The sequence below is a fragment of the Paramormyrops kingsleyae genome, chromosome 6 (assembly GCF_048594095.1).
Source record: "Paramormyrops kingsleyae isolate MSU_618 chromosome 6, PKINGS_0.4, whole genome shotgun sequence".
In the NCBI taxonomy this organism is placed as follows: Eukaryota; Metazoa; Chordata; class Actinopteri; order Osteoglossiformes; family Mormyridae; genus Paramormyrops; species Paramormyrops kingsleyae.
The window spans coordinates 22,757,976-22,770,629 of NC_132802.1; the positions used below are offsets into that span (position 1 = coordinate 22,757,976).

The 12,654-nt window shown below is 39.5% G+C and overlaps 2 protein-coding genes across 3 annotated transcripts in view; both read right to left on the reverse strand.

The window, feature by feature from the left end:
* Positions 1-1,097: 1,097 nt before the first annotated feature.
* Positions 1,098-7,888, reverse strand: LOC111842287 (uncharacterized). The gene is made up of 7 exons (XM_023808743.2): positions 7,742-7,888; positions 6,644-6,739; positions 5,610-5,698; positions 5,332-5,525; positions 2,477-2,562; positions 1,729-1,818; positions 1,098-1,512 (listed from the first exon to the last, which is right to left on the reverse strand). The coding sequence occupies exons 1-7, from the start codon at positions 7,742-7,744 to the stop codon at positions 1,336-1,338; spliced, it is 735 nt and encodes a 244-aa protein (XP_023664511.1). The 5' UTR covers positions 7,745-7,888; the 3' UTR covers positions 1,098-1,335.
* Positions 7,889-11,270: 3,382 nt separating this feature from the next.
* The window catches only part of LOC111842282 (ataxin-7-like), a 48,700-nt gene continuing 47,316 nt past the window's right edge, over positions 11,271-12,654 (reverse strand). The window contains exons 12-13 of one of the 2 annotated variants that reach the window (XR_011991912.1): positions 12,092-12,184; positions 11,272-11,940 (exon numbers count right to left, since the gene is read on the reverse strand). The gene's annotated coding sequence lies outside the window, so the exon portion shown is untranslated. Of the gene's footprint in view, positions 12,185-12,654 lie in introns of both variants that reach the window. The other variant, XR_011991911.1, reaches the window with a different exon arrangement.

The window sequence follows — 12,654 nt, forward strand, 5'->3', positions numbered from 1 at the left end:
AACATGGAGAGACGGTTAAAAATACTGTAACAGTACAGGAAATTCAGTTGCCCCAGCCGTTTATGTCCTTTACATAACATGTAACAAATACCCCATACAATACTAAAGGAATATGTTTTCAATGAAATGTTGGTAGGTAAATAATCTTTTCCTTTGCTATTATTCTGATCACCCATTTTACCGAAAAAAATATGAATGATGCTTATTTTGACGAGTCTGAGGTACAAGCAGACCCTTTTCCAGGCTGCCTGCAGCAAAAAGACATCTGTCTAGTTGCATCCAGTTTTCTACAGATCATCCAACCTGGAAGATATCCAGATGAGTCATATTTGGGTCACTTTTCTGGTCTTGTGCTTGACATGCTATCTAATCTGAGGCAATTTCTGGGTAAGACATGTTAATACTTCATGAATGGCTTATCGTCTTGAGAAAGCTTAGTGAGGAAGCTGGGAGATACAGAATTTTATGGTATGGCCCTTTTAAATTAAATCTTACACAAAAAGTCCCTTTGTGAAGGAACTTTATGTGTGCATATGATTTCTAAGTATTCTTTTGAAGTCCAACCTAAGAAGCCCATGTGACTGGAGAAATATGATATTCCTAGCTTTGAGATTGCATGTTCAAGGTACACTAAACACTAAACTCTCTAATCTGGTTTGAAAAGAAACACTAAAGCCTGCAGGTGAACATTAACCTTAAGACATGGGAAATGAAGTTTGGTATTCCATGGGACATAAAGGTGTCAATGGGAGATGTATCTTCGTTAGCATGTACATTAAAATACTGGATACATTCATTTATTGTGTCAATCTTTATATTATAGTCTTGGGGTACAACATTAAAATCTCGCTTAGGCAGTGTTTGTTGTGTTTTTTTCAATCCAAAAATGGGTCTTGCGTGTAAATACACAAACACGACACGACTATCTCCATTGCTGAGAGGGATAGTGCAGAAAAGGGAAAATCAGCCAATGATCTTTGAAAGATCCATCACATGTCTGCTCTTACATGTACATTGTGAAGGATTGCATAATCTTCAGGTATCCATGACAACAAAATGCAAACTCAGAATGAACCAAATAGATCTAAATGTCAACACAAGGTTGAATACACTTTTATTTATAATCAGGTGGCAAGAAGAATTGCATTCCTGTTTAAATATATATATAAAAAAGAAACATTGTTTCATCTGGGCTGTTTTTTGTGGGAGATTTAACGGATGAATACAATTTAGGTCTAAGCTTTATTACTGACAGCAGTGACAGGCACCCAGACAGACAAAAACAGACCCATTAGCCAATGAGATAAAGTCTAACTGTTTGTATGAGATCAAGGGTCATGGATGCACCAAGTCGTACTCGTGAATAAACTGCTGCATGGCTGTCGCACACCGCAGGCCGATCTCCTGCAGATTCTCCCGCAACGATGCCTGAATAGGGTGCTCAAGAGATGGATCTTTGGCGATCAGCATCTTCACTACAAGCCCGAATGTGTCACAGTCCTGCTTGTAGACCTGTTCATCACAATGGAGTTTAAGAGAGAGAATGTTAAATTGCTGAAAATAGGACAGGTTCTTATGAGCTTCAGCCACCAGTGTTGCAGCCCTGTGTCCTGTAAAACCACTAATATATAAAGTGTGTAGCAGCCATTGTGAGCAGGCTTTGCACACTGGCCGTCCACGTGTTCTCCTGTATAGAGCTCTGTTGGCAGTGCTGGTGCAGACACCCACCTCTTCAATCTCATGCCTCTTCTGCTGGATGGCCCGACTCCGCATGGCTGCCCTCCTAACAGATCCCGGGATGTTCTGCTCTTGTGAGTCCTGAGTCAGGCAGTAAAACTGGACATGAGAAACGCTCAGGGAGAGAGACCAAGATCTGATGATCATGCAAGCCGTTATTAAACAGGAGCTCTTTAATCATTTTGTTACGTAGTGCTTAGCCAGGAGTAATCAATATAGCTAAATGGCAGATTTAAAATGCATGTAATAGACCCTTATAGTTCTAAAAGGGAATAATAGAAGCATAAATCGAAGTGCCATGGTCCCTGCCCTTTCTGGGACAGGTCTCAGGCTAACTGCCGCCTTGCACTGCATAAATGGTTATGGCTGGATCTATGGATGGATGAATGGAGAGATAATCAATCCAATATTCAGCTACAAATGAAAAATTGTAGACATATCAATTCATAAGGTTGTAACTATACTCCTTTTAATTTTCTCAAACACTATATCTTCATAAACATGCTATCTGTCTTTATTTCATAGCCAAACACCCACACTGTCCTAGGCTGCATAAGCCAGTGCTAGCTAACATTTTTCTGTTCTTTTTATCAAACAAATGAGAATAATTTCAAGACCATATCGCTTGGATGCTAACTGGAAGTTAAAATTAAATGCAAATGCAGCCACCAAAGTTACAGTGATGGCACCTTTGTCAGCTTGTGAGCAAACTGCAGTGAGCTTTGAACAACACTCATACCTGAGAGACCTGCTTGGATTGTACTGTGAAGGAGAGATGCTCCTTTCCTTTTGCTGGTGTTGAACTCGTGGACGACTGAAGAGAATCTTGGAAACAATGACACACATAGGGAAAGGTCAAGCGTCTCATTTGGTACATTGACCATGATATATTCATTTTCACATGTGGTCGATTTTGTGCTGCACGCAGTTGTTGTGGCTTTTGCCACTGCAACAGAAACCAAATGGCTCATGCCATCTAAGTAAATTTTCAACATTACATAACCTGGACAAATCCATTGAGGACAATTAAGAGAATTTGCCTCAGAGCATAGAATTGTATTCCTTACTTGTGCAGTCATACCATCAGCTGGCGTTTACGCAAGACCCGTGAGTCACCATTTAATCTCCCACAGGCACATACAGCAACCTGTTCAGAGTCCTCCTCAGGGACTTTACAGCTCCATTGCACAAGAAAATACCATAATCAGAAAAAAAAACATTGCCATTTTAAAGTCTTAGTCCCACCTGATGAACCCACTCTATTAGAGCAAAGTACTAATGGAGACATCAAAAGTTAAACATTATATTTGCTCTCCCCCTTCAAACCGTTAAAATAGTTTTTTATGCGTCCATTCTCTGAGTCAAAGGCACATGTCATGTGATCACTGCCCACATTAAACTGCACGGCGCAGTTAAAAGAAAGTAGCTTCCCAGCTACAAATCTTATCTCAGAAAACTGGAGAAAAGGAAAGGACAGAAATAATCAAAAGAATATGGTGTTTAATAGCATGGAGTTTCATTCTTTGTTTGTTCTGATCAGTGGGTCACAGCCCCCCCCCCCCCCGAATCCCACTCACAGCCAGTCCATGTTTTTGATTGAGTCTAATGCCTATACAGCCAAGCCAGGCAATCAACGAGGATACAATCAGCTGTATAGGTGGTGGAACAGTAAACAGTATTGACTGGTAGGGTGGCCTATGGCCCAGCAATGCAAATACCAGCCTGGCCATGAAAAATGCCCTAACTGTTCTCCTTTCCCACAAGCATGAGGGTTCATGGGAAGATGCAAACACAGTCTGCACGCGCTTAGTAGCCCCCGATTTGCATCTATATCTCTTTCCTCACCTGTGGTGGATAATTACCAGAAAGACAAGGTTCTGATAATAAGAGGCTGACATGTGGTTTTTCTATAGGCCTGCCAGACAGTGACAGGATAAGTTAGTTTTGAGATGTAGAGGGACTTCTAAACAGTTATGCTGCTACTTCGACTCAAGAGCAGCTAGCTGAAATGATTGGGGCATCTCAGAAGAATACCACCTGGTTGAGTTCCATTTAAGCTATTCAGAGTACGTCCTAATGGTCAGAGGCCCTGGCTGAGGCAGAGAAAAGATGGAAGGGATTATATATCCAAAAGGCTTTGCTAGGCCTTATCCTGAAAGATACAGTCTTCTCTTGGAGAGATGTTTGATAGGTGGGCTATTACTGTGACCTCAGGAAGAGCCTCATCAGCAAAAGCAGTGTGAAGATTATTATTATTATCCTCGTCATCATCATCGTTGTTGTTGTTGTTGTTGTTATTATTATTATTATTAGTAGTAGTAGTAGTAGTAGTACCACATTTCTTTAAATAGCAACTGGAATTCAGCTAAAAGCTGGGTCTCAGATGATTGTTGGGGGTGTGGTCAAAAGGAACAAAAAATGGCTGGATCCCACATACAGGCCGGGGACAAAAAATGCAAAGATAAGGGTGGATAAACTCTTGGGGGCTCATTTATAAAGGCTCCGTACGAATGAAATAGACGAGAAACATTCATATGCATATTCATACTAGAAGATTTTAGGATTTATAAAGAAACAACATGAATAAAACATACCTAAAGTGGGTCACGTGAACATTTTGGAGAAAAATAGAAAAAAGCGACATCTAGAGTTCAGATAGAAATATACATCTACCATACTTAGGTAATACAGTAGTTTTTCAGTTCAGACTTTGCTTGCAGCTAGATCTGATAATTATTAGATATTTGACTGTGCTGTAAAAAAGAAATATATATTAATGTTAATATTTGTAGAAACTCATTAAATGTTTTGTGCTTTGTGTTATGACACCTTGGCGTATTTACAGTAAACTCCAGTACATGTCTGGTCATATTTCACACAAGTTAAACTGATCGTATGTATGATTTCCATGACGCTTATGGAAAGCTGACTTTTAAGAATATACTTTTAGGAAACAATTATTTATACCCTTAGCCAGCTCTTAAATTTTTGATGTCCTTGCACTACTGTAATCGACCATTATAAAGTTTAAGAGAATATTTACAAGTAAATATACTCAGTTTGTTTAATAGGATTCAAACTGACACTTTGTATTTGTATTAACAGAGAACTGCAGTAACAGAGGGAAATAAAAATGAAGGCCTGCCTCTAATACAAGCCTGCCTCAAGCAAAAGCTAATGCAAGCCTGCCTCAAACAAAGACCTGTTACTTCTGCAGCTTAGGTAAGTAAAGGCCTGCCTCTAATTCAGACCTGCCTCAAACAAAGACCTGTTATTTCTGCAGGTTAGGTAAGTAAAGGCCTGCCTCTAATTCAGGCCTGCCTCAAACAAAGTCCTGTTACTTTTGCAGCTTTGGTTAAATAAAGGCCTGCCTCTAACTCTAGCCTGCCTGAAATAAAGGCCTGTTACTTCTGTGGCTTAGGTAAATAAAGGCCCTGGCAACCATTTCAGGAAATATGGCATTTTTACAACAACAAACCTACTCGTCATTAGCAAAGACTGCCATCTCTTAAATCCTAATGAGAGTTCACGAAATTAAATGACAGTTTTAGACTGCAAGATATATGGATGGCCGCTTCTTAATAGGAGACTTACTTTTCTGGTCCTTTGACATTCCTTTACAGTCCATCCCACTATTATTCACACGAGCAGACTGGGAGGTAAACGAGTGGAAGCCTGCAGATCCTTTGAAAGGCCGGTGATAAGTCCTCACACCTGCCATAGGATGATACCTCTGGTACCGAAAGCTGAACCCGGGTCTCCAGAAATATGGTTCATCCTTCATGAACCTGAAAAAGGAAAAACACACTGTTTACCAGAGTGACCGCTCTCAGAATATTATTTTGGTAGTACACAAGTTCTGGTATACTTACCGTGATCTGAAAAATCTTCCGCCATATCTTGGTCTAAATGGAGCTGCATGAAAGCCATTTTCATTTTTTCTGAAAGGCGTCTTATCTTTCTACATGATTGAAAATTACATAAAAACAATTTTTAGTTTTTTTTTTATTTTTAACATCACAACTAATTCTCTATACTACACAGACAGAGCTGCCTCTACCTTTCAGGGGCAAAACAATACTCGGGAGGCCTCTCTATCAAGAAAAAGGATGATAATTTCACTTCCTCCACAACTCAAATAATTAGGGGTCCTAGACAACTGGCTATTCTTCACTATTTGGTGAAATTTAATGAATACATGGAACGACTGGGGTGGCCCAGGGGAGAGGTTTGGGAACTGAAACAATCCAACAAGATAATCAGTAACAGAAGAGAAGAAATTCTACTTTATTTTTTGTTGTGTTACTGTTCATTTACATACATTCTAATATGAAATTGTTTTTTTTCCTGACCAAATATACACTAACTACGCTGAAAAACAGCTTCAAACATTTTCTTTGACTATCCAAGACTAGCACAGTTCTGTACACAAAATATGTTTATAAATATATTTCTCGCGTTCTCTGACAATAGCACCCCGCTGCCCACAAAAAAAGTTAGCACATTTTTTTCTGCCTTAAATATACCACAGTCACTTCGTTTCCTGTGAAACTTTCATCTGGTTTGCTCCCTAACGAAATAGTTACTTGTTTATAGATCATTGTCAGTTCATGTCAAAGCATTAAGCAAGCTGATTAACACTAATTTACCCTAATATTAAATATTGCAATAAAAAGCAAGAAAATTATTTCAGTAGGACTACAGGTAGTAAAACTCGGTACTTGTGAACATTGACACGCGTGGGACACGCCCAGGGAAAATCATATATAGGCTATAAATATATGTATGAAGAAAAATACTCTTAATAATGAAGTAATTCAAAGTTTTCCATACTGCACATGCGTAAAAATGCATTTAGTGACGTATATGCAGAACGGCCCATATGTTATAAATGTAACTCAAGCACCTTGTGGTCACGTTTAGCAAAACTCTCTCTTTGTTCTTTGGACTTTTTCCTGCCGCCACAGGACTCGTCTTCGCCCTGTCTTTGTTGCAAAGTAGTCTGAAAGCAAAATAAATTAAAGTAAAATAAACACACGCGTGCTCATATCTTTGTGGGGACCGTCTATTCATTTCTAATGGCAAAATTTCAACAATAACAGCCTTAACCCCTACCCAACCCTAACCTTAACCATAAGTAACCAAACAAAAACATTTGGCATTTTTAGTTTTTTGATTGCAGTGATAGATTTTCAAGTAATTGGAATTTCCTCATGGTGAGCAAAAAAAAAATGGTTCACGCAACATCAAAAAACAGGTTTGTATCACCTCGTGCAGACATTTAATATTAGTCCCCACAATGTAATACATACATAAGCACAAACACACACTGCAATGAGCATGTCTCATTTAATTAGGAAAAATTAGACTTTACTGACTTATTACAGTTTACAAAGATCGTGGCACAGACATGGAAGCCAATAATTCAAATGAGACTCGCACACATGGTTTTATATATATATATATATATATATATATATATATATATATATATATATATATATATATATATATAAATATATATTTATATATATATTTTCATATATTTTTATATATATGTATATAGTATTATTATTATTATATTAATAAATTATGCACAAAGAAGAGAGCCGGACATAGTGTTGCGCGCACTGAGTGTTCGGTTAATTGGCTTGAACCGCATTATATCGGAAAAAAATACCTGTGTTCGATTCCAGTAGGTTAAACCATGTGATTTAATTATTTTTCGGAGCAGAAAGGCAAAGTACAATTAAGAAGAAAACGCGTTTTATAATCGTTGCATGCAGCGGATTGCCAAAAAAAGATGCCCGAAAAAACGCACGTTTCGTGCATATTATTAAGAAACAACTGAGAAAGCAAAACTAAAAATTACGGTTGTTTTCATTTAGAACTAGTCCTAAATTCAGGCATGCAATAATGATGACATCGTAGGAAAGACAGAAATACACACTATATCGAGCTCATATTGTAGTACATTGGAGAGTTATCTCGAAATCATTCATACCATTTTTATACCAAAACCGTAATGCTGGAAGCTGCACCGACGTCTCCAGCGTTTATTGTTCCTTTCCTGCCTGCCACGTACTGAAAGAGGAGGAAGAATCAAAAAAAGTTTCACTTTCGATTTCTAAGCCATGTCTAATTATAGTTTCAGAATCAAGTTGGCACATGAAAACACACAACCCACTGAAAAATTTAAATAAGTACTACCTATTTAAAGCTAAAAAGTATACTTCAATGCCTTATTTAATTATGAGATATTTTGTGCATATTAACACCAGACAATATCCAGAATATGTAAAGTGAATATCAATTATTAAAAGGCGAAACATTAAGCTAATATCTTCTGTTCAGTGCTGATAATGGTTAATTTTGGTTAATGCTTGTACACGCACACGCACAGGACCTGGGCAGGCACACGCTACTGTTCAAAAGTTTGGAATGACCAAGAAATATCCTTGCTTTCTGTTTCAGTCAAAGTAAAATGACTTTGTATCAAAAATGTAATCAGGACATTGGTGATGCTGCACATAACTGATTTTAGTGAAAATCTATATAGGTATACAAAGGTCAGATTTCAGCAACCATCACTCCTGTGTACCAGCGGCACATCGTATGAGCTAATCCTACTACATGATGTTAAAATGCTGATTCTTCATTAGAAAACCCTTATCCGGCTTTGTTAGCAAGGTGAAAAGCACTGCTGTTTAAAGAAGCAGTAAAACTGGCCTTCTTTTCCAGCCCCTGCAGCTGCAGCCAGAATGGGCCAGCTGAGCGATTGAGGCCTGTGGCCCTGTATGTCGGCTGCCTGAAGGACAGGACGTCCTGCCGATCCCTGGAGGACACGGGGTCCACCATCACCCTGGTCCTCCCAGGCCTGCTGCTGGGCACCGACAGGCACACGGCCACGAAGGGGAAAAGGCAGCAAATCACACTGGAGGACACACGGCGGTGTGGGAGGGGATTCCATCCAGTGTTCCAGCTCTCACCCTGCATGCTGGGGTTTGCAAGCATTTTTTTGTCCTTTATTTTCAATAAACCAAACATTAAGCTTCCGAGTGGTGTGCTCTTTGTGAAAAAGTGTAAATGGAGTGTTTGAATTTTTTTTTGTTGGAATTTTTAGTTATGGTGACTTGAGCCACTCTTTCCTCCTCTCTGTGTCACTGGGGTAACCATTCATTTGCACTCTGAGTAACTGGAGCATCCCCCTAACAGTACAGCAAACCATGGTGGAGACTATATGCAAGATCATCGTGGAGGAAAGGGTGCAGACAAACGGCGTGACATGTTTCCCAGTTTATTAGCATTTAAGCCATTAAGATTATTTTTGTCCTCAGTTAGAAGAAGAGTTCAAAGCAATAGCAGCAGCAACACACTCTTTAACCAAGGTAAGTCAAAAATATGTCAAGGTAACCCCATATTATGTGTATATTATGAATTATATTTCATGTTGATGTGTTATACAATTAAATACATATTATATATTATATATACATATTTAATTTAATCGATTTTTAATATATCATTTATATATATAAATCAATGTTAATTACCAAAAATTGCTGTTCTGTTTTCGTATTTAATGCATCCAAATTGCCTGCCAAACACTTCCTGGAACTATCTGAAGTTTACATGAACAATGTGACAATCAAGCGTTTTGAACATCCTTTCAGATGCTTCATGACTTTCAAACCGGCTACCAAGTGAGTACAGGCTGTAACACGAAATCCATCACGTTGTCGCAGCATCTTGTGTCATAAAAATTTATGAAAAGTTTGATTTTCATTTCTCCGTCATCCCTTGGTGCGTGATATTCTTCATTGCTCTACTGAGGGGGTGGCCAATCTTATCCAGAAAGTGCCATTGGGTATGCAGGCTTTCAGTGCAACTCCCTAATTAGATTACTAATTAGGGGACTGATCGGCTGAGGAGTCCTCACACCCGGGTTTGAACAGCTGACCTACAGGTTATCCCAAAAACCTGCATACACACCAGCCCTTTGCGGGTAAGATTGGCCACCCCTGCTCTATCGTCCAGGTTTCAACGTAAGCGATGGCCTAACAGCCCAGGGCCAGTAAAAAAGTATGTTGGGCAAGTTGATTAGCCAGTCGCTGGCCCATTCAGGCCAGTGACTGTGTTGCCGCCAATCACAATCACAATGTAGCATGTTGAAGGTAAGATACTCAGCAAGCTGATGTGTGCTAGTATAACTTTGTTCATCAATGACAGTAGGCACAAAATGTGATTGTGTCATATGACGTCAAACAGCCAGTCAGCTAGCAACCAAGCCTCATTATGTATATAAGTTATGCCACATTAACCATCTGCCTTAAGCATAGCTACACTAGCTACCTAGCTAATATGCTAGTCTGTTTCAAGTTGTGTCTGTTGCATTGCAAATACAAAAATATGGAAGTACTTATACGACCATATTCCACATCTCTGTTAGTGCTTAATGGCACCTGGTTGCTTTTGTTCTTATTCATAATGGCATATGTTATGATATGCAAGCGTCATGTTCAAACTGCAGAAGATAAGGACAGTTTGAGAACAATCCATCGTAACCTAAGGAGACACTGTTGTAAGGAATCCACTTGCAGAGTCTCCGCAGTTTCAGCAAAATGGTGGTTTATTGAACAAATTAATACAAATTAAGGGCAGTTCTTCACCCCCCTTTATACCCCAAAAGACCCTCCCCGCCAAGGTGCTGTGTGTAGGTGTTGTGAGTGAATTTACATATGAAGAGTGACCCCCCTGGCCTGTGAGGAGCCTGGGGCAGGGATGGGGCAGGACAGGGTGGAGACTTTTATGATCATTGTAATTTAGTTATCTTCCTTATCACCCTAGTGGTGCCGACCAGAACCCCCATTCTCTCCCTGACTTCCCCCATGGTCATAAATTGCTAACACTGTCTGTATCCAAATGATCAACCAAGAACATTGGGGCATCTTTACTGCTTTTCCTTACACTGTATAAATAAAGTGACTTTTTATCGTTTGACCTGTTTTTATCTAGGCAAGCTGCCTTTTTGAGGGGGGCTGGCTCTTCTTCCAGTACAAAGCACCAGCTTCATAAATGTATTTGCATGCAACATTTAAACGCCACCCTGTGGTTGCTTGCACTGTAAAATTAAAGCGGTTTTTCACTGAAAGTGGTTTGATAAATGATTAATATATTACTGCTAACTGGTGTTTCAGTTAAAGATACGTGTGCTTGTGCACTTTTTTTTCCTTTTCACTGCACTCCTATGTATATAAACAAAAAGTCCTTTCAGTCTCAGTACCTATTTGGGACACTAAACTACATTAGGTTGCAATACTAAACTATCTGGGATACTAAACTATATTATGCTTATTTAACTGATATTAGCATGACAAAAAAAAATTGCTATTCCAGTATAAACTGCATTCACATTTTCAACCAGTTACCTACATATACCTGTTGGACAACATCTGACAATATGACAAATCAACACACATACAGACACACATTAATCTTAAATCGATTGTGTGAAATTTTACTGTAACTAGATCACAATTGTATATATAATTCTGCTCAAGGCCACCAAACTCCTGGATGATGTCGTTTTCAACATTCAGCTGAACAGAGCAGTGCTATATTGAGAAGTCTTGTGGGCGTGTTAGCGCAATGTACCCTACAATGTGTGATAGCGATCTAGCATTTTAAAGCTTGCTCAGTGCCGTTGGCTTTTCTTTTGCTTTCTCATGGAAAAGTGGATGAATGAATGAAATCATGATGCTTTAACTGCCATTTTTCACAAGTGTGAGTACAGATAGATTAGAGTTCCTTAGTTTTCCCATATTCCTTCTTGCACCCCTTTATGACATGCAGAAATACACAGTTGATAGTGAAGCTTGGAGTTTGAGTACAGGATCTGGCATCCCTTGAGCATTTGGGGGGGGGGGGGGTTAAGGTCCTGATTCAAGGGCCCAGTAGAGATGTATCAATTCTGCCGAACACAGGATATGGACCGGCAACCTGATGACAGGCAGAGAGGCCTGAGCCACTGAGCATCACACCGTCCCCCAAGGTAAACAGCGGTAAATGCTTCAGATCTTTATGGTATGTCACAGTAGTATATGAAGATAGTTAATATTCTGCATCAATGTGAATGGAATTTTCATCTTTATTTGTCTGTTCATCCATCCATCCATCCAACTCTGGCCAGGTTTATGGATTGGCCTGGAGTTTGGGGTTGAAAGGAATAGATTAGTAAGATGCTGTAAGTATATAAATCAGATGTCTGCCCATGAGAAAAGCATTAGCCTCAAAGTAGTCAGTGTGTATACAAACTAACTCTACACCAGTCAGCCATAACATTAAAACAACCTACCTTATATTGTGCAAGTCTCCCTCATGCTGTCAAAACAGCTCTGACCCATCGAGGCATGGACTCCACAAGACCTCTGAAGGTGTCCTGTGGTATCTGGCACCAAGACATCAGCAGCAGATCCTTTAAGTCGTGTAAGTAGAGAGTTGGGGCCTCTATTGATCAGACTAGTTTGTCCAACACGTCCCACAGATGATTAATTGGATTGACATTTGGGGAATTTGGAGTCAACAGCTTGAACTATTCTTGAACATTTTTGGCAGTGTGGCTGGGAATATTATCCTCCTGAAAGAGGCCACTGCAACTGGGAAAACTGTTGCCATAAAGGGTTGTATATAGTCTGCAACAATGTTTAGGTAGGTCAGGGGTGGGCAATCTTATCTGCAAAGGGCCGGTGTGTATGCGGGTTTTTGGGATAACCTTTAGGTCAGCTGTTCAAACCCAGGTGTGAGGACTCTTCAGCCAATCAATCCTCTAATTAGTGACCTAATTAGGGAGTTGCAGCAAAAACCTGCATACACACCGGCCCTTTGCGGATAAGATTCCCCACCCCTGAGGTAGGTGGT